The sequence below is a fragment of the Colossoma macropomum genome, unplaced genomic scaffold (assembly GCF_904425465.1).
Source record: "Colossoma macropomum unplaced genomic scaffold, Colossoma_macropomum, whole genome shotgun sequence".
Classification (NCBI taxonomy): Eukaryota; Metazoa; Chordata; class Actinopteri; order Characiformes; family Serrasalmidae; genus Colossoma; species Colossoma macropomum.
Genome location: NW_023494793.1, coordinates 22,284,349 through 22,305,143, shown reverse-complemented (window position 1 = coordinate 22,305,143; position 20,795 = coordinate 22,284,349). Strand labels below are relative to the sequence as shown.

General features: G+C 38.3%; 1 protein-coding gene across 6 annotated transcripts in view; it reads left to right on the top strand.

Moving 5' to 3' along the window:
• LOC118813483 (citron Rho-interacting kinase) overlaps positions 1 to 20,795 on the top strand; it is a 65,199-nt gene that overhangs the window by 17,545 nt on the left and 26,859 nt on the right. For 3 of the 6 annotated variants that reach the window (XM_036578845.1, XM_036578844.1, XM_036578841.1), the window contains 13 exons: positions 13 to 156; positions 255 to 374; positions 8,456 to 8,626; positions 8,853 to 8,906; positions 9,070 to 9,123; positions 9,742 to 9,882; positions 10,792 to 10,917; positions 13,042 to 13,137; positions 14,152 to 14,268; positions 14,441 to 14,550; positions 15,650 to 15,824; positions 16,225 to 16,422; positions 18,030 to 18,083. In XM_036578845.1, the coding sequence (XP_036434738.1) occupies positions 13 to 156; positions 255 to 374; positions 8,456 to 8,626; positions 8,853 to 8,906; positions 9,070 to 9,123; positions 9,742 to 9,882; positions 10,792 to 10,917; positions 13,042 to 13,137; positions 14,152 to 14,268; positions 14,441 to 14,550; positions 15,650 to 15,824; positions 16,225 to 16,422; positions 18,030 to 18,083 (1,560 nt within the window). Of the gene's footprint in view, positions 1 to 12; positions 157 to 254; positions 375 to 8,455; positions 8,627 to 8,852; positions 8,907 to 9,069; positions 9,124 to 9,741; positions 9,883 to 10,788; positions 10,918 to 13,041; positions 13,138 to 14,151; positions 14,269 to 14,440; positions 14,551 to 15,649; positions 15,825 to 16,224; positions 16,423 to 18,029; positions 18,084 to 20,795 lie in introns of those variants that run through there. The other 3 variants (XM_036578842.1, XM_036578843.1, XM_036578840.1) reach the window with 1 other exon arrangement.

Sequence of the window (20,795 nt, the reverse complement as noted above, 5' to 3'; positions counted from 1 at the left end):
GCCTTTGTAAAGATGGAGCAGGAGATTTCTAAAGTGCAGAGGAAGATGTCTGACCTGGAGTCAGTTCTTCAGCAGAAAGATGTCGAGCTAAAAGCCTCAGAGACCCAGAGAACCATCCTCGAACAGGACCTGGCCACTTACATCACAGAGTGCAGTGTGAGTTTACTTTATCGCACATACTGAGCACTTTATCTGTAATCATAAAGACATACTGTTGCATCTAAGTGGTGACTGTTCTGTGTGTGTATGTGTAGAGTCTGAAGCGCAGTCTGGAGCAGGCTCGTATGGAGGTGTCACAGGAGGACGACAAGGCTTTGCAGCTGCTCCATGATATCCGCGAGCAAAGCAACAAATTGCAGGAGATAAAAGAGCAGGTACAGTATGAGCGCTCTCACTTCTTACACAGTACAGCGTATCTTGTACTGATTTCTGTCTGATTGTGTGCTCCATGCATGCTTTGATGGATCAATTGGCCTTTAGAATAAATCCCATAATGCTATGCACAGAGATGCCAAACTTAGCTGTTAATACAACATTGGTGCACTATAGGTACAGTTACCTTGTAGATACAGTTACTGACTGCGCCTCATCTGTTGCTGCACAACTCATCAACCACTCTCTACAAAGTCCATTGGTGGGAAGGGAGAACCATAGGACCACCCCTGACCAGATATTATTTGGGTGGTTTATCATTCTCAGCACTCCAGTGATTCACTATATGTCCAAAACTTTATAAACACTTGCCTCAGCTTCTGCTCTTCTGGGAAACATTTATGCTAGATGTTGAAACCATGCTGTTGAATTTGATTGCATTCATCCACAGGAGCCTTAGTGAGATCAGGTAGTGATGTTTGATGATAAGTTCTGGATCACAAACCCAACTCCAGCTCATCCCAAGGTATTTGAGGGTGCTCCATCACTTCTGAGAACACAGTTCTCAGAGGCCCTGTATGGCATTGGCCATGGTGATAATAGGCTCATGGGTGGCTGCTCCTGGCTGCCCTGTTCTAGTGGCACTGCTATTCCGTCGAGATTGTAAGCTGTTTGTGCAATTCAAAGCCTGGGTCAGCAACAAGTGCACTTAAAGTAGCTGAATTCACTAATTATAAGGTGTGCCTGGACACTTTTGGACATGTAGTGTATCAGCACAGCAGTGGCCTGTTAATGTGTCTTGTGCTAGTACGAGTGTGTCAGGTACAGCAACATTACATGGTAGGTGTTTCTGATAAAATAGGAGGGGGATCACAGAAAAAAGCCTTTTTAGATACCTCGTTTTGTGTTGTGATTAGAAGTCATTTGTTATTTCTTTGTGTAGAACAAAGTATAAGCTATTTGTAATTCTACAGTCAGGTTTTGATGTTTATAATAATTTGTGTACAAGTGTATGCCTTTAAAAACGCGTGTAGAATGTTTCAACCTCAAATTATGAGTCATTAGCTCTTATCACTTAGCCTTAGCATCAAGGTCAGTCGTACCCTGTTTCAGGTTCTAAGTCATTATGTGGCTTCTGACAAAATACATAGCTAATCCCAACATAGCCATCTTTCAGCTAATCAGTTTCTCACTATAAGCAATATTAGATAATGTATTGGTATTTTTAACCAGCATTTTATTCCTCTAAACAAAACTCTCTGCAGTAATTACTTACGACCACATTTAGAATATTGTACTGCTTTCAAGTGCAACTGGGACGGTCAGAAAGAAGTAACTTGTTCACCCAGCGTGTGCGTTCATGTCATTTAAGTGAAAGATTAACAGAACACTGAGGTTGTGAAATAGCTGTTGTGGTTTAGTAGCTTACTGGCATCTATCGGTTTTGGTACATGGCTAAAATTCACTTTATCATAACCATCTATTATATTCACACAGTTCATATGATTGACTGTTCACTTGTGTCCTCCACAACTTAAAAATAGCGTTGACGTCAATTTGACCAATTTATACTGCATCAAAAATTTAGATTTTTCCAAGTTAATTGTCTGAATTTGCATTCATATGGGGACTTCTGGTGGGAAACTTGTTTTTCCAATAAAACGAAACCACTTAAAAGCAGCGTTAGCCATAATGTTAACACACATCACTGTAGCATTAGAACAGCTGGCAGTAATATACCAGTAGCTTAGCAATTCTTGATTCAGGGGTTTAGGATGGAGTATTTTTATATAATTACTTTTATATTATTTTTCTCTTTTATATTGTTTTATCTGTAATTAAATATTAAGATAATCAACAAATTATAGGCTCCAACTTTTAGTTTTTCTTTTTAGAGGGTCTTTGTATATTTCTTACATTCTCAATAGCAAGTGCACATGTTGTACCAAACTCTCCACTGCATTTATACTGAAAAGTTACATAAACACCTTCTGTAGGTGCATAGGTGCGTTGCTTTGATCATAACTTGTTTGACACTAAAAACTTTCGATACATCCAAAGCAACACTGTTTGTACATTTCACACGCTGATGGATTGGAAATATTGATAATAGACATCCTAAGTGATATTAATCCAAATTAGATGGAAATGGGGGTTCGTTTTACTAATGGGGTGTTTTTTGCCTTTTTTTTAATGGGGGGTATCATCCTCTTGCATACCCTCTCAAATTACAATTACCTGACAAACTGACAAATCTTTTTTTTTTGCTGTACGGTAGGTAAACATGATGTAGTGTTTAATCCACATTACCCAGAGCTTTTCAAAACTGGTTCATAACTGCTTAGCTTTTGTAATTTGCCCACTTCTAGTGTACCCAATGTGCATTTTTAAAAAGTGATTAATTCTTCATGGATTTCTGTTGGTAACCTCTAGTACTGTAACTGTGCTTCATTGAGTGTGTTGGACCTATCTTCATTAGGTTGCACTGTATGTGTTTTTTGTCCTGTGCGTTAGCTTCCTGCAATGCATGTGTTAATTACATGCACTCTGCAATCTGGCAACACCTTTCTTCCTGGAGCATGTGTGAGTTATGCCGCTTTATTGAACCCTCGCCGCTGCGCCATGTGCTTTTATTGAGTCTGTGAGGTATGAGCCTTGGGAAGGAGCCCAAATAATGTTCCCTCCTGAAAAAGCTTCACATGCCTTTGGCAGAGGCTGAATACAAAGCGGTCAGTGCAGAGCTCTGTCAGAGCAACTGTGGCGTACTGGCGAAATGAGCTCATGTCGTACTGCAATCTTCCAAATATTTCTTTTGTACATTTCAGCATGTGAACCAGTGGTGAATAGGTAGCGTGGAGTGTTAGGCTAATCCATATGATACACGGGGGGTGCTGATAGAAAAACAAGCTGCTCTCTGGCATGGTTCAGCTCTTCCAGCTCCATCGCACTGTAGTTGCCATGGAGACTGACAATGGTAGCCAGGAGTGAAGGGTGTGCAGATGCAGTGAGGAGACCATCGTGAGCTGGCGAAAGTCTTCAATTAGCCGAACTCAGCGTTTAGGCTGGATTAACCATTTACATCCTCCTTCCTCATAATGGCACTTTATGACAGCCGATACGGGAGCTAAGCTCAAGCTTTTTGAGTCTGCTTCTGGTTTCCTTTGCTTCTTCATAAGTCTGTATCTTCTGAAAGAGTCCAGGCACTCTGTTGTAAGGAGTTTGAAGTGTTCGCAGAGGTGACAGAGTGCATTATTATTGAGGTTCAATGGCATTGCCTAACTCCACTCATTCCACATTGCCTGCTTGTGGTTTTTTATCAGATGGGTTTTGCAGGGGCAGCTTCACGAGTACACAGCTTATTATGTTTGAAGTGCCTGACTGTTTTGTGTTCTACCAAGCTAATATCACGCTGGCCTAATTTTTCATTGTGCTGCCTGGACAACAGCAAACTTTTTCAACAATGTTTATGATAAACAAAGAGAATCAATAAGAGTAGCTTATGAATAAAGCATAAGTTTAGGTTTTGATGGAGAACGCAATTTTCTAAAGAACGCTAAAGCCGAGATATTCAGCAGGAGGTATTCTTGAGCTCAGAGCACTTTCTCCTGGGGAGAAAGTGCTCTGAGCTTGCTGTCTTTGTGCAGAGTCTTGTAGGTCTACAGTGGCAACATTAAGACTCCCTGAATACGCTCTTGACTGTCAGTACAAAGCCTGCACTTTGTACAGAGGGGGTCATTTTCAGCATTTAAAGGATTCTGAAGAGCCTTAAATTGATTAAAAAGTAGCTGTTTCTGCAAGGTTGTCTCCTACAATAATGGATATTACGTAAAAGTGTTTTTATGCTCTTTGGATATGCTGTGTTTTTTTTGTTGTCAACTGTTGTTGCAGTTGTGGAAAGCTTTTTTTTTCGATCAACCACTCATCCATGGTTCTCTATTTTAGGAGATCCTGCAGATGTTTTTGTGTCTACTTTGCACGCAACAGCGGTTTCATGACTGAAGTTGTTTGCACAGTAGAGCAATTAGCCCGCTATTGATAATTAAACGATCATGCTAGCTGAGAGGATTGACGCAACCAGATTGTGTTGACTCACCGTAAATAGACGAACAGTTTGCTTCACATTATAGTCTTCAGCAAGATGGTAATTTCAGAAAATGTCAAGCACCTCATCTTTGTCATTTCTGTTGCCTCTAATTACAGTTTTGATTACTGGAAACTCTGTTCATTTTCATTTGACTTTCTGCACTGTCTGTATGTTGACTTTGGAGTCACCTCCAAGTTTAACAATAGAACCCTAATCCTAAAAGTTTTATGTTCAGTTCACCTATTAGATGTGTCCCCTACACATAACTCTGATAAAAAAAAGAAGTTAATATTGTGTTGTGTTCTGCCTTTTTATATTTTTATTTATGCCACCTTTTTGCATTTGCATATTGATGGAAACTATGTGAACCTCTGGGATAATGACCTGTTTGGAAAGAGGATAATTGAAGTCAGCTGTTCCAATGTGGGTTTAACATGCCCTGCTATATTACAAAAAAAAAATTACTTCGGCCTCTGTTTGCCCACAGTCCTGCGGCTTTTTTAGTGAAAGAAGTGAAAGAAACTCAGCACCATTTCTACTCTCCATAGGAGGTTAACAGAACACCATAAAATCCTCAAACAAGTGACAAAGAATCCTAGAGTGTAGGATTTTCAGACATCTCTTGCACTCGATAATATCTGTGATCACAAGTCTACCAAAAGGAAAACAGTGAACAAGACTGGGAGCTGACCACACAGGGAATCACTGCTCTCCAAAAAATATCGCTATGGGTCCCAAGTTATCCAAAAACTACTAGAAATGTTCTGTAGGCAGATAACAAAGATGAATTTTAATTAGGGCTGCATGATATGGACAAAATAACATATTGCAGTTATACTGCTGCATACTGTGATGGCAGTATGCTTTGCAGTATGTGACCAAAAGTATGTGGACACCCTATCAAACCTATCCATATGTACTTGCTGAATATCTCATTCCAAAATCATAGGTATTAATAAAGAATGGATCCTGCCATTTGCTGCAGTAACAGCCCCCACTGTTCTGAGAAGTTTTCCCCTTGGTTTTGAAACATGGCTGCAGGGATTCACATCAATTCAGCCACAGGAGTATTAGTGGGGTCAGCACTGATGTTGAGTGATAAATTCAGGCTCACAGTCAGCATTCCAATTCATTGCATAGGTTGGTGTTGGCTAGTCAAGTTCTTTCACACAAAATTTGACAAACTCCCTTTATGTTATGCTGAAACAGGAATGGTTTTTCACCAAGTTGGAAGTGCAAATTTCTGTAGATTTCTCATCACTGGAACTACGGGTCAGAGCCCAAACTATTAAGAATGTCCCCTGAGCATTATTCCTCAACCACCTTGCTCTACAGCTCTATTTTTGGAAAAGTACTGTAATTGGAGAAAACAAAACACTGCGTACCCATACCAAAGACCTTGTCCCAACTGTGATGCATGGTTAAAGTGTATTTTGGTACTTATATTGGTTTGCAGCCTCTGTGCCCAACCAGCTTGTACTTATTGAGGGCTCAATGAATTTGTCGTTGTATCTGGATGTTCTAAAACAGAATGTCTGGATGTCTCTAAAACTCCAAAGAGCTTGAGTCTTGCAACATGACTGTGATGCAAAACACAGGAGTAAATCAACAACAGAGAAGCTCAAACAGAAGAAGTTCTTTTTAAGCAGGTTGTTTAAGCAAGACAGCCCCAAGGAAATGATCAGTATACTGATAGAAATAACTACTGCCAGTAAAAGAGGTTTCACTAGTTATTTAATACAAATATTCATATTTTATTTTTTTCCATAAACAATATTTTGTTCATAAAAGATGTTGTGCATGTTGATGGAATAAAATAATTGACTTTAATGAAGATCATTGTAGGAGCCATTCATTATCAGAAATCCTGATAACTTTCATTGTTTCAGGTGGTTTTGGCTATGAAATCGATTTAGGCATCCCTAATATTTTCTGTTTCAAGAGTGTTAAACAGAAAATATATATACACACACTATATGGACAAAAGTATTGGAACACACCTCCTAATTATTGAGTTCTGGTGTTTCAGCCACACCCTTTGCTAACAGGTGGATAGAATTAAGCACATAGCCTTGCAGTCTTGATATTTTGACATTTTGGACAAATCTATGCTTCCAACTTCGTGGGAACAGTATGAGGAAGGCCCTTTTCTGTTCCAGCATGACTGTGCCATAGTGCACAAAACAAGGTCCATAAAGTCATGGCTGGGTGAGTTTGGTGTGGAAGAACTTGACTGGCCCACACAGAGCCCTGACTTCAACCCCATCTAACAACTTTGGGATTAACTAGAAGAGAGATTGTGAGCCAGGCACACACACACACACACACACATATATATTACACATATGCTCCATTGTCATTTATGAACAGAGCACTCAGACTCTTGGGGCGCCCTTAATAGCTAGGCCCCTGTAAGTTTTTCCTCCCTTATGGGTGGCCCTGGGTGCAGGCAATGACCTGGAGCAGAGCAATACAGTTATAAAAAGGGATTAAGTAAGCATGAATACATTAACAACGAGTTTGGTTAGGTGTGTTATCAGTGCAGAGACAGACATTTTTTTAACAACACATGCATTTTCTGTCTTCTTGTGCACTTATGGGCCACTCTGTTAGTGAGGGTCCACTCATATGTGAGCTCTTGAGGACAGAGTGCTTATATTCACTCATTCATAATGTCTATAATATGATGAGATACTTATAATTATAATTTAATAAATTATTGAATTTATTTTAATACAACAATAACTGATGAATAATAGTAATAATAATATGATAATAATAATAATAAAAGAAGAAGAAGAAGAACATTTACATGAAATACATAAAAGCAGAAAAAAAAGAAAGCTTCTGCAAATCAGTGTAGTTCAGCTCAGATTTTAGAACCAGAACTATCTATTAATTATAAGATGTTTTGTAGGTAACGTCACATCAATTGACAATTGATAACGATAACTGTAGTTTTCCTTATTCATTATGTATTAAATAATTCTGTCAGTTGTATTTGTGTTGAAGTGGGATGATATAACTAGTGCTCGTCCATAAATTCACAAGAAATTGGACAGGACTTTGAGCCAGTACTTCAGGTTCTTGCATCTGACCTAAGAGTGGGTCTTAAGAGGGCTGCAGCGCAAGCACAACTTTAGACAATGTTTGGGAAATTAATTAAAAAATACAAGCAGTGGTAGGGTGGCACAACAGGGGTTTGAACAGGTTTTGAAAAAGTGGCAGGCCTTGAGCTGCAGGTGTATATTGTTTGTGCAGTGGGAGCGCAAAAAAAAATCCACTCGCATCTAACCACATTACCAATATACAGGCGTTATAACACTAAAAGGTATGCGAACAAAAATAGAGCCCATATATGCATATAAAAGAACGATGTTGTTCCCTTGGATTTAATAATACATTTTCTGCATAAGCAATTTAATGTAATTGAAATAAGACGCAATTAAAGACGCAATCCTCAGTCCCACTTGATTTGCCATTGCTGTTGTGATACCATTGTAATCATTAGATACTGAAAGGCTACCTACCAGACATGTGTAGCCTGAGAGAATATGATGTAGAGGAAGTCGGTAAGTGCTCTCCTAGGTAATGGCTCCTCTTAGAAGACCAGAGCAGGATGAGACTCCTGACATGTTCAATCTATACACCCACTCTTTGACCTTTTGGCCATTCGGCACAAGTGTCTTTCCTTCTCACCTCTTTAGTTAGTTGCTTATCCTTTGCATGTGCCCATGGGCCCATAACTTTTCATTAGATTCAAATAATAATAAAACATCTCCTCACAAATGCTAGTGTGGCATCAAGTGAAAGTGTAAAATCTGAACTGAAATTACTTAATACTGAATTACATCCTTTATACCATATTTTCTCACTGATGCGTATAGAAAGCCGTAGATTCTTCAACCACAGTTTCTCACACAAACCTGAACATTTGTTAGATGTTTCTTCTGTAGTGTTGCTGTCCTACCTGTTGAAACTGTAATTGTTGGCCTGCAGGAATACCATGCCCAGCTAGAAGAGATGCGGGTGTCCATTCGTCAGTTGGAGGAGAACCTCTCTGCCGCTCGCCGCCGCAGTGACCTGTATGAGTCCGAGCTGAAGGAGTCACGCCAGACCAGCGAGGAGCTGAAGAGGAAGGCCGCAGATTACCAGCAAAAGATCCAGAAGGTCAGAGGGTTTAGAGGTCAAAAGCATGGAAAGGAGCTTGATTTATTGATACATTAGTAGTATTATTACAGTAGTATAATAGTTATAGTAGGACATATATATAATACAGTAAATGTATAAAGTACATGTATATATGTATAGTGTATGTATACAGTATAGTAGTAGTAGTATTTATGTAGCTTTGCCTTGTAACTTACTGTTTTTTGACCTGTCTTAATTTTTATAGGCCAAAGAGCAAGGCAAAGCTGAGATGGAGGAGCTTCTTACTAAACTGCAGAAGGTTTTTCTCAAACACCTCTCATAATGACAGGGCCTGTTACACAGTTGACTAATTCATTATTATTATTTTTATTAATTTATCATTATTTTATTATGATGTTTTTTTATTATTTCAGTCCTTTAAAAACTGAAAACCCAATGGTGAATTCTTATTGTTTACTCAGACCAATGAAGAGCAGCAGGCAAAGATTGAGGAGCTTCAGGACAAGCTTGCCAAGGTGCTGAAATCCCTTTTATGTAAAGATGAGCTTTACCACAAATGTTCGCATGCATTTATAATGCTCCTGTACTTCACACTTGTCACACTGAAGTACAAGTAGATAGAACACACAAAGCTGAGTAGTAAATAGTCACGTTTTCTCAGTTACATGGACTTTTGATGCATTACCTCTCTGAGTTTTTGAAAATGTTGACCCTTTTACTCACATATTTTTGTGAGAAAAGTGATCAACTTTTTACTATGTTCCACTTAGCCATTCATATTGAGTTACTAACTCTGTTTTTGTATTTAATTTCATTCTTTCTGTTCAACACCTGGACTGCTTTGCTGTTGCTTACACATCACTTGAGTTTCAGCATTTTGTTTTAAAGCAAAAGGCACCCCAGCAAACTGATAGTCGGGAACTTGGTACTTTTTTTGGAGTTTGTTCAACCTTGTAGGTATTTACTGCAATTCAAATAGTTTTTTGCTAGGCTTTACTTCATTACTTCTACTAGAGTCATTATTTCACTGAAGTAACTCTATGTTTACTTGAGTACCAGTTTAGTCTACTTTATACACCCTTGATTATACATTATTGGCCGTATAGCACTCAGAGTCTTCTGATTTCTCTTAGGCAGTGAAAGCGAGCACCGAGGCCACAGAACTGCTGCAGAATGTTCGTCTGGATAAAGAGCGCCTTGAGCGAGATCTGGAGCGACTGCAGACCAGAGAAGACTCCACTGACAGCCTTCGCAGACGTCTGCGAGAGACCGAGGTCAGACATATAGTCCTGTGCAAAAATCAGAGACCACCCTTCATGTCCATTTCAAATCAAAACAGCTATCAAGCACAATTAATTTATTTTTCTGTATCAGGAAAAACACTGACAACATATATTTAAAAAATTACACAGAAGTCTAAACAACTGAATGTAATAGCATTTTTTTTAGTATTTAGTGTGTCCACCCTGTTTATTACAGCTTCCATTCTTTTTGGGACACTTGCATTCAGTTTTTAAAAACATCTTCAGGGCTATTTTTCTACATCTCCAAAGTTCAGTCCTAGAAGTTGGTTACATTTACTACTTCTCATCAACAGCTTCTTTGTTTATTTGCAAATTTTCAAACCTTTTTTTGTCTGTTTTATTTTCTCAGTAACAGCTTTTTAGCAGCTGCACACCCTTTCAGACACATAGCATTGAGTTGTCTTCTCACAGTGCAAGGAGGATGGAAAAACCTGTGGATTTTTTTCAGATCTGAAGCAAGAGTGGAGCTTGGTTTTCTTAAAGTTGAAAGTACTATTTATTTGATGTTGACAGTTTTAGTGGTCTACCAGATCATGCACGATTACAGTTATTAGGAGTCCAATTTTCTCTATATCTTTTAACGACTTTTGGAGCTGCAGTTTTAAAAACTTCTGATTTTTGTTTTTGTGGAACTGGATTATTTTATATCTGATCTCTCAGAAATATCTCCAGAAAAATGAGTGACTTGTACTTTGTGGCCATTTTGACTGAAAAGTACTGTAGATCACCTGAGGAGCGGACATTTTGTATGACAATGAAAAATCAGTCGATCAGACAGCAGTCTGTTTTTTCCTGCATCAACAGTTTACTTCATTTTTAGCTTGAATGCAGAATGGCCATATCATGATGGGGTATTCATGGTTTGTGTGTAATAAGCAGGATGGTAGGAAGACCTTAGAGAACCAGGTAAAAAGGCTGGAGATCGTGGAACGCAGGGAGACCAAACTGAAAGAGGACATCCAGACCAAATCACAGCAGATTCAGCAGATGGCTGACAAGATCATGGTAAGGGATGGTAGGCCACCCGCTGATTCACATGCACATTCTTTGTCTCATCTGCCTGACTAAGCAGTGGCCCCACTATCTCCCCTGATGCTTACAGCATTCTCTGTGCGTCTGTCTTTGTTCCAAAAGTGGCAGATTGTGAGCACGGATCATCTCTCTCCCTCTCTCTGGCCAGGATGAAGTGTGACACATTGATTCATGATGCATAATGTTTCAGTTACCATAAAAGGTCAAAATAGTTTGACCTTTATTTTTGATTATTAAAGGGTAATTCCACTGATTTTTCAAAAAATTTGACATAATTCAGTTATTTACAACCCCATTTCCAAAAAAGTTGGGACGCTGTGCAGAATGTAAATGAAAATAGAATCCAATAATATGCAAATCATGTAAACCATATTTTTAAAGGAAAATACTACAAAGGCAAGATATCAAATGTTGAAACTGAGAAATTGTATTGTTATTTGAAAAATATATGCCCATTTTGAATTTGATACCAACAATACGTTCCAAAAAAGTTGGGATGGGGGCATTTTTACCACTGTGTTTCATTACCTCTTCTTTTAACAACACTCTGTAAGTGTTTGGGAACTGAGGAAATCGACTGCTGTAGTTTTGAAAGTGAAATGTTTTCCCGTTCTTGACTGATATAGGAATTCAGCTGCTCAACAGTTCGGGGGCTCATTTGTAGTATTTTTCATTTCATAACCCTCCAAATGTTTTTAATGGTGACAGGTCTGGACTGCAGGCAGGCCAGTTTAGCACCCAGACTCTTTTAATACGGAGCAATACATGTAGAATGTGGTTTGACATTGTCTTGCTGAAATAAACAAGGCCTTCCCTGAAAAAGACATCTCGATGGCAGCATATGTTGCCAAAACATGTATATATTGTTCAGCATTAATGGTGCCTTCACATCACCCATGCAATGCACACTAATGCCCCCCTATACCATCATGAATACTGGCTTTTGAATTGTGCACTGATAACAAGCTGAGTGGTCTTTAGCCCGGAGGACACAATGACCATGATTACCAAAAAGAATTTCAAATGTTGATTTGTAGGACCTCAGGAAACTTTTCCACTTCCCCTCAGACCATTTTAAATGAGCTCGGGCCCAGAGAATGTGGCAGCATTTCTGGATCCTGTTTATATATGATTTCTTCTTTGTGTTTAAGAGTTTTAACTTGCATTTGTGGATGCAGAGACAAACTGTTTTCATAGCTAGTGGTTTTCAGAGTCCATGCAGTGATTTTCACTACAGAATCATGTCTGTTTTTAATGCAGTGCTGCCTGAGAGCCCAAAGATCATGGTAACCAGTATTGGTTTTCGGCCTTGTCCCTTGCATACAGAGATTTCTCCAGATTCTCTGAATTTTTTAATGATATTATGTACCGGAGATGATGAAAAGCAAAAGTTATTTGCTATTTTATGTTCAGAAACAATACATTTTCTCAGTTTCAAAACTTGATATGCTGCCTTGTACTATTTTCAATGAAATATAGGGGGTTTAAATGATCTGCACATCATTGCATTTTGTTTTCATTTACATTTTGCACAGCCTCCCAATTTTTTTGGAAATGGAGTTGTAGATGCAAACATCATTTAGAGTGGTTTGATGTAAATATGTTCACTGTGTAGAAATTTCCTGACTCTGATTTCTTTGCAGTGGTGGTCATGATGTCTACAACACAAAAATAGTCATTTTACTGTGACCAGTGAACCTACATGTGTCTTTGAAGTGTAATGTTGGTAATGGTAAAATAGTGGTAAATCTGAAAAAAAAAAAACAAGCCTCACCATGCCTGCATGTACCTCTCCATACCTCACCATGACTGTATTTCAAAAATACATTTTAGCCCAAAACTTTTTCTCAAAACTGTCATAAAACAATGTCTCAGGCATCAGGCAGCTCCGTACGTTTCTCTATGACGGCACATTTCACATCAAATCACTATGAATGACATTTGTTTACATCTAAATGATTTAATTATGCAGAATTGTTTATTTTTTAATCTGAGGAATTTGATATGTTTCTGTGTGGGGGTGGAGGTGAGTATCTATGATTCTGTCATGATTTGAGTGAATGGATATTACTCTTACCGTGTTTCTCCTGTATCCAGGAACTGGAGGAGAACTTGCGTGACACTCAAGCTACAGCACAGCGCATGGAGACTCATCTGGAGCAGAATGAAAAGCTGTATGAGGATAAGATCAAGGTTGTGCCCTCAGTGCCCACTGCAACTCAAGACAGTCTTTCACTCAAAAGGACTAAATTGAAATATTTTTACGTTTATTTTCAGTCAAAGACACTTATAAAACACTTAAATAAAAATAATTATTAATACGGGTTTGATTGCACTTCATGTCATGGCTTATCCTAGCAGAACATACAGTCAGGTCCATTGTATTGTTTTTTTTTTGCTATCTACCACACCATACTGAAGTTGATATAAATATGAGCTCAAAGACATTCAGCTTTGATTTGAGGGTATTTACATCCACATTGGGTAAACAGTGTAGGACGTACAACTTTTAAGCATAGCTCTCCCATTTTTACAGGCTCAAAAAAAATTGGGCAAACTAACAGTCGCAAATGAAATTTTAATACTTGGTTGGACATCATTTGTAGTCAATGATTACCTGACGTCTGGAACCAATGGACACCACCAGTTTTGCCTTCATTAAATGAAATGCTTGCTTGGTTGGATTGAGAAGGTAATTGACTTGCCAGTTCTATTGGCAGCTGTACATGCCCATGCCATAACATCATGTTTTACAGATGAGATGGTATGCTTTGGATCATGAACACTTTTCCATACTCTTCCTGTCAAGTTGAGAGTTAACAGTAACAACTCTAACTTTTATCTGCTTAATTGTAAGTGAAATAAAGAGGGAATAAAACACTTGTCCATGGAAGAGATAAGCAGCCAATTGTCTAATTACGTTTGATCCCCTAAAAACAGGGGGGCTATGCATAAAAATGGTTGTAATTCCTACACCATTGGATGTAATACCCTCAAATGAAACCTGAAAGCATTTGAGCAGATATTGATTTATTATTTAATTTTACACAAAAAATAGTAACTTTATTGACAACCAAAAATTTATGGACCTGATTGTACAATGCATGTTACCTTAAGGGCTCAGCTTCAAAATGTATCACTTGTATGATTCTGAACATCCGTTTGCCGTGCAGTTTGAGTCATACTTGAGTGCTTGATGTTTTCAAGGTTTTGGAGAACCAGATAAAGGCAGACATGGCTGACAAAGAGCTCCTGGAATCTAAGCAGAACACATATGAGGAAGAATCTCGAGAGAAGGGAAAACTAATCAGTGACCAGGCAGCGGTAAGACCACAGCCAAAATCTACATAGACTACAACATATGTAATAAATGTACGCTTACATCTGAAAGATTACTATATTCCAACAAAACAATAGGTTGTAACTTTAGAACATAGAACGCAATGTGAACACTGAACAATACATTTGTTTATTAATGAGGTTCGTACTCTTTCAGACAATCAATGCTATGGAATCAAAGATGACTAGCTTGGAGCAGAGGATTGCTGAGCTCTCTGAGGCAAACAAGCTGGCAGCCAACAGCAGTATCTACACTCAGAAAAACATGTGAGTTCACAGAAGACAAGTGCTGCTGCAGTGTGATTTCTGAGACCTCACGTCCTCTCAGCTGATTCAACTACGCTCACTATTTTCATTCACCCTCGCATCTAAAGTAGGTTACCGTATTTTGATTTACCTTGTGGGATTTTTCTTGGAGCACATTTACATATTCAACAAAGAGATGAATATCAAAAGATGTGGCATCTCATAAGACGTGTAAGGCTCTGACCTAGGTGAAAGTGGTTTTTTAGATTTCAGTTAGCATTAGTTGTCAAAAGTACTTTTACTTTCAGGAATTTAGCCCTGATGAAATGTGCTTTTTGTCCATTTGTGCATCTTCAGTTCTCTGCTGCCATCAGCTGTGAGACTTTAGCCTAGAACAGGGGTTGGCAACACACAGCTCCGGAGTCGCATGTGGCTCTTTTACTGCCTTGTTGTGGCTCCACAGCAGAATTAGATTTTTAGGTAAAACTAAAATAATCCCCTATTGCAGTAAAGCTCTGCTGTTCATTCTAACACAGTTTTAACAATAAATGGTCTTAAACACTGGAGTATAACTGCTGGAGTATAACTGCTGGAGTATAACTGCTAATTCACCCTTTAACCCTGAAGATCAGCATGCAGACTGCTGGTCACATAACAGACAACAGTCTCGCCTAGCTAGTGGCTAACGAAGAGGCATTCTGGCACCTCAGGTACCATTTAAGGTGGAATGGGAAAATTCAAACAAGAAGCTGGCAAATGAGAAGCTGACTTCAGTTTCGTAAAAAGTTTAACGTTAAGTGACATTTTACAAGAAACTGTTGCACTTTTGTGGAAAAATTTCCTGCCAGAGATGCGAGAAAAGTGGCTATAGCTGAGCTAAAGCTTAAAGCAGAGCAAAGTAAGTCTGCACTTTCGTTTATAGTATTTTCTTTTTGCCTGTAGTAGGACATCAGCACATACTGAGACATATCTACAGCCTATATGGTGAAATGTTACTTCAATAAAATGGACATGAAATCTTGTGGCTCCCAAGGTTGTTTGATTTTTGTTGAAACTTTTGGGTTGCTGACCCCTTTCGCTTCAAAAACTGTTTTCATGTTATTACTCTTAATATCTGCAGGAAAGCCCAAGAAGAAATGATATCTGAATTGAGGCAGCAAAAGTTCTACCTTGAGTCTCAGGCAGGCAAACTGGAAGCCCAGAATGCCAAGCTGGAAGAGCACTTAGAGAAGATGAGTCAACAAGAACAAGCCAATAAGAGTCGTGTACTAGAGCTGGAGGCCAGACTCAGAGAGGTGAGAACAGACCAGTGCAGCAGAGTCAAGTCTAACAATGGCTAACACTGGAACTGAATAAGATTTCTCTACGAAATAGAAGTTAAAGTGGTGTACAAGGAGATGAAATTGAAGGGCCAAAGATTAATGGTGCCAATAATTAAGACTTTTTGAAGAAGAGTGTATTCTATCTCTACAGCTGTTTTCATTCAGATTTCATGCATAATTCAAAAAGATGTTTCACAAAGCCATCCATGGCAACAGCCACTTAATTCAAACCACTGACAAGCTCACTATTGACAAAATTACTAGTATAAGGAAGAGATTGAAAGTCAGTATGTGGTCTCTGAATGCAGTGCTGTAGGAAATTGCGGCAGCTGACTAATCTCCATAAATGGTGAAAATCTCTTTTGCCCGTCAGATTGGTCTGGAGCATGAGGAGCAGAAGCTGGAGATAAAGCGGCAGGTGTCGGAGCTGACGCTGTCGCTGCAGGAGAGGGAGTCACAGATCAGCAGCCTGCAGGCAGCTCGCCATGCCCTGGAGAGCCAGCTGCAGCAGGCCAAGACAGAGCTAGAGGAGACCACTGCAGAGGCCGAGGAGGAGATTACCGTTCTTCGGGTAAGCTAGATGGAACGTAGAATAAAAAGACAGTGAACAGAGAGAAAGAACAAACACGAGATACATGGATACTGCTGTTTAAAACTTTGGTATCACCTTTCAGCCACACTTTGAAACTAGTATCAGTAGTGTAAAAACATTTCTTTTCAGGTCTTATGCTCCACAGCTTCGTTGCTTTGGATAATTCGTAGGAAATTGTAAAAGTAATACATTGTAGATGTACCCAAAATAATAAACAAAACTGTAGATGATAGTATTATCACTAAGAAAGCTGTGTAACATTGAGAATTAAGTTAACAGAATTTACCAGTTATGTGCCTCATTTTTGAAAATGGTGAATAAAATAACAACAGGTATTAATATTTCAAACCAATGTTTTAAGTCAAACATTTACAAAGTTTAATGTTCTGTACAAGCTGGATGAAGGTATGATGTGTATAGTGTGTTGTCTTTACTGTATTACGCCACCATTTTGTTTTAATACCCTGTTTTAATGCTTGATTTCTCTACAGCCATGAACACATACTGAACAAACTTCAATTATATTCTACAGGGCTATGCAAAAGTCAGAGACCACCCTTCATTTATTTCCGGTCAAAACAGCAATTAAGTACAAGCTATTCATTTTCCAGCATCAGAAAAAAAACAGAAAGCATATATTTATAAAGAGTACAAACATCATACAAATCAAACATCATTTACACAGATTCCATTATTTTGAGAGACTTGCTTTCTGCAGGGATATTTTACCAAGTTCAGTCTTAGAAGTTGGTTGCCTTTTCTGCTTGTCACGATTCAAGTAATCCCAAACACATTCAGTAATGTTGAGGTCTGGACTCTGGGGTGGCCAGTCCGTTCTGAGAACACCAGCAGCTTTTTTATTTCATTTACAGATGTTCTTAATTTTTATCTAATTTCTCAGCAACGGCGTCTTGACAGCTCCTTACAGGCTTGTCTTTCAGAGTTGTCTTCTCACAGTGGAAGGATGGACAGAAACACCTGTGGATTTTTTCAGATCTGAAGCAAATGTGGAGTTTGGCTTTTTCTTCTCTCTCAAAGATGAAAGCTTGTTTATCTAATAGCGACAGTTTTGGTGGTTACCAGGTCTTGTATGGTTGTTATGAGTCTCATGTTCTCTGTATATTTTAATCACTGATTAAAATTCCAGTTTTGGAAAGTCCTTTTTTGCTTATTTTCCGTTGACTCTTTCCTCAGAAATATCTCCTGAAAAAATGAATAACTTTCACTTAATTGCCATTTTGACTGTAAATTAATTAAGGGTTGGTATTTGACTTTTGCACAGTATTGTACATTGACAAGAACTGGCTATACTCATTCTCTTATTTCTTAGCTGTTTCCCAAGATTGAGATACAGGAGTTTTCACTAAAATGACACTTTGTGTACTACCCTAAACATTGTCATTGTGACATCCTCTCAGTAACTGTGTATCTGTATCCATGCAAATCTTGATCACTGCTCTCAAGTTTTTATTTGTGTTCACTCTCTGTTCTGCTAAATTGCACTCTTGTTTCAGATCACTAGGAGCCACTCTAGAGAAGTGTGCACTCTCTCTGAATGTAACGATTTCACTCTCTTGTTTTTCAAGGCCCACCGGGATGAAATCCAGCGAAAGTTTGACGCCCTGAGGGACAGCTGTGCGGTATGCTATTGAATTCTATATTTAACCATACAGAAATAGGGTACCATATTCGTTTGATGATTCACATGTCAACTGAAGTGCTGTTACATAACTGATCCTATGTGTCCATTAACCCAGTCAGTACAGTTTCCATCAGTTGATGTTCTTTATAATTCTTTCACTGTTGACTCCCTTCTGTTGACAAAATCTCCATTTATCAGTTTCTGATCAACACAAAAAGCTTAACCCGTTAGTCCAGTGTTATTTTTGGTTGGGTGTATTCTACCCCTGACTGTAGCTGTAGCCAAGGTCATTGCTTTGTGGAAGCTTAGATGGATGTTTAAAAGTGTCTTTAATTCGCTTCTCTTCATTGTTATCTAATACATAGCCATCTCTCTCTGTTTCTCCTTATCCACTTGCCCTACTTTTACTGTCCTCCCACTCGCAAGCTGTTTGAGCGCCTTCACCACGGTTCCAGATCAGCATTCTCTGACAGCTCCACCAGAGCTGCTTTTAGCTGGAGTTTGTTTCTTTGCTTTGCATTGCACTCACAATTTTTTTTATTTGCCTTTGCCAGACTTTTTTTTTTAATAACCTGGGCTTAGGCTGACATGGATAACTGGGGATGCATGCAGATTTCTTGGTTTGTGAAGATTAACATAGGAGCTGTTTTTTGGAGAGCAATTAGAAAGCATATTCTTCATGCCTTCTAAACAAGTGTAATGTTCCATACAATGATCCTATAATGTTATTAGTCATATTTGCATAGCTTTCTGTTTGAATATTATGTGCAAGTGTGCACAAGAATACCTGAGAGTTATATCAGAGGGGCTTTTTTGTATCCTGTACAGTATATCCATTTCTCAAAGAGTAGGAACTAATGAGCTCTTGATTTGTGGTGAATGTTTCTTGCCTCTTTCTCAGCGTTGGTGAAGTGCTAAGTGCGGAGAGGAGGATTAAAGGAGCTTAGGGAGAACAAACTGGAGAGAACTAGGGGTCTTATTCAACGCCACAGTCAACTCTGACTCCTCAGTCAGCAGGAACTCCTGAGAGATCAGAGCAAAAGAACAGAACACAATCTGTCCTGTATGTTTATTTGGATAACTACTTGAAGGAAGTGTGTTCAAACTGATAAACAGAACATTTTAGCTTAAGATTCAACTAAAACTTGTCTTCTCATAAGGTAAAATAAATTTAATAAAAATTGATTGATAGATAAATATTAATAGAGGCTAGTCTTAATGAGCATTTCTTATGCTCTTGCTGTCAGGGAATGGACAAGCACTCCGGTGTACCAGTGATTTATTTTGCAGTGGTGCTGACTCTCAACGATTCCACTTTTCACCAGCACCATGTACTCTGAACAGATGAGCCATATCGTTTTTGAACTTGTAACAAAGAGAAAAATCAAACAGTTCTCTGTTCATTCATTTTTAAAGTCTTTAAAGTCACATTGTTGCTTCACCTCTCAGGCAACAAATAGTAAATAAAATTAAAATTCTACAAAAATATATTAATATTATATATTAATATTATATATTAATATTAATAATATATATTAAATTATTTGCTTTCTTATTAGCCCTGTTGCTAGTCTCTGTTCAGAAGAGCTGCCTTCTGCTAAGTCGTTTACATAAATGCGTCAGACTGGATAAACTGCAGCACAGGACTGCTACAGAAGTCGTACTGAAATTCAACCGTTTTAACCTGCGTAAAATCAGCTTTGCTACAGAATCCAGGCTGCAGTTGGCCAGTTAATGACCCCTGATGTAAAGCAAAGAAACACGTTTTAGAATATGTATCACCATTGTAATAAAACCTCTCTCTAATGAGTATCTCTGAAGTTGTAACTTTATAATAGAAAAGAAAAACCTGAATCCTCTTAAAACATCAATTCTAACAAGTTGAGACATTATGTGAAATGCTAATAAAAACAGAAAGCAGTGATTAGGAAATTTTTTAGTATTTCAGGGGCGTCCCCGAAGAAGGTGGCCTGTGTTGCTCCAAAACGTGAATGTACCCCTCAGCATTAATGTCTTCACAAACACACAACTTTGTTTTCACTATGAATAGTTACATTCTTAACTCGCATTTGTGGAAAAAGTGACGAATGGTGTTTACATCACAGAAGCATGTCAGTTATTAATGTAGTTTTTAATACTGTCTGAGGGATTTGGGTATTGAAGGTGACGGACATTAAGTTGTGTTTTTCAGCCTTGTCCTTTACACACAAAGATTTCTCTGGATTTCTTGGATATTATGCAGTGTACGTGGTGAAATCCTAGAGGTTGCTCGTTGAGGAATGTTGTTCTTGAACTTTTGGAATATTTACTGATGCATGTTTTGGCAAAGTGTTAAGCCTTGAACCGTCCTTAAAGCGACCTCTTCCTTTTTTATCAAATTTGATGTTTGGCAGATGTGTTGGAAGTAGGTTTAGCTTGTAATCCAAATAGGTGGAGGGTAATTTGGCATGTTGAGAATCTAATTCTGATTTTATTAAATGTAGTTTTGGATTTTACAAAGGAATTCAATTTACACATGTGAAAATGATATTTTACCAGTCAAACATTATTTCTTACAAGTAAAAACTGAATTTTCACTATTAGTAATATTTATTAGTGGAATTGTAATTTACACATGTATTAATTGAATTCCTGAGATCAATAAAAATAGGAAATATAAGCTAAAATGGTAATTGGAATTTTGGCTTGTCAATTAAAAAATTGCCACATG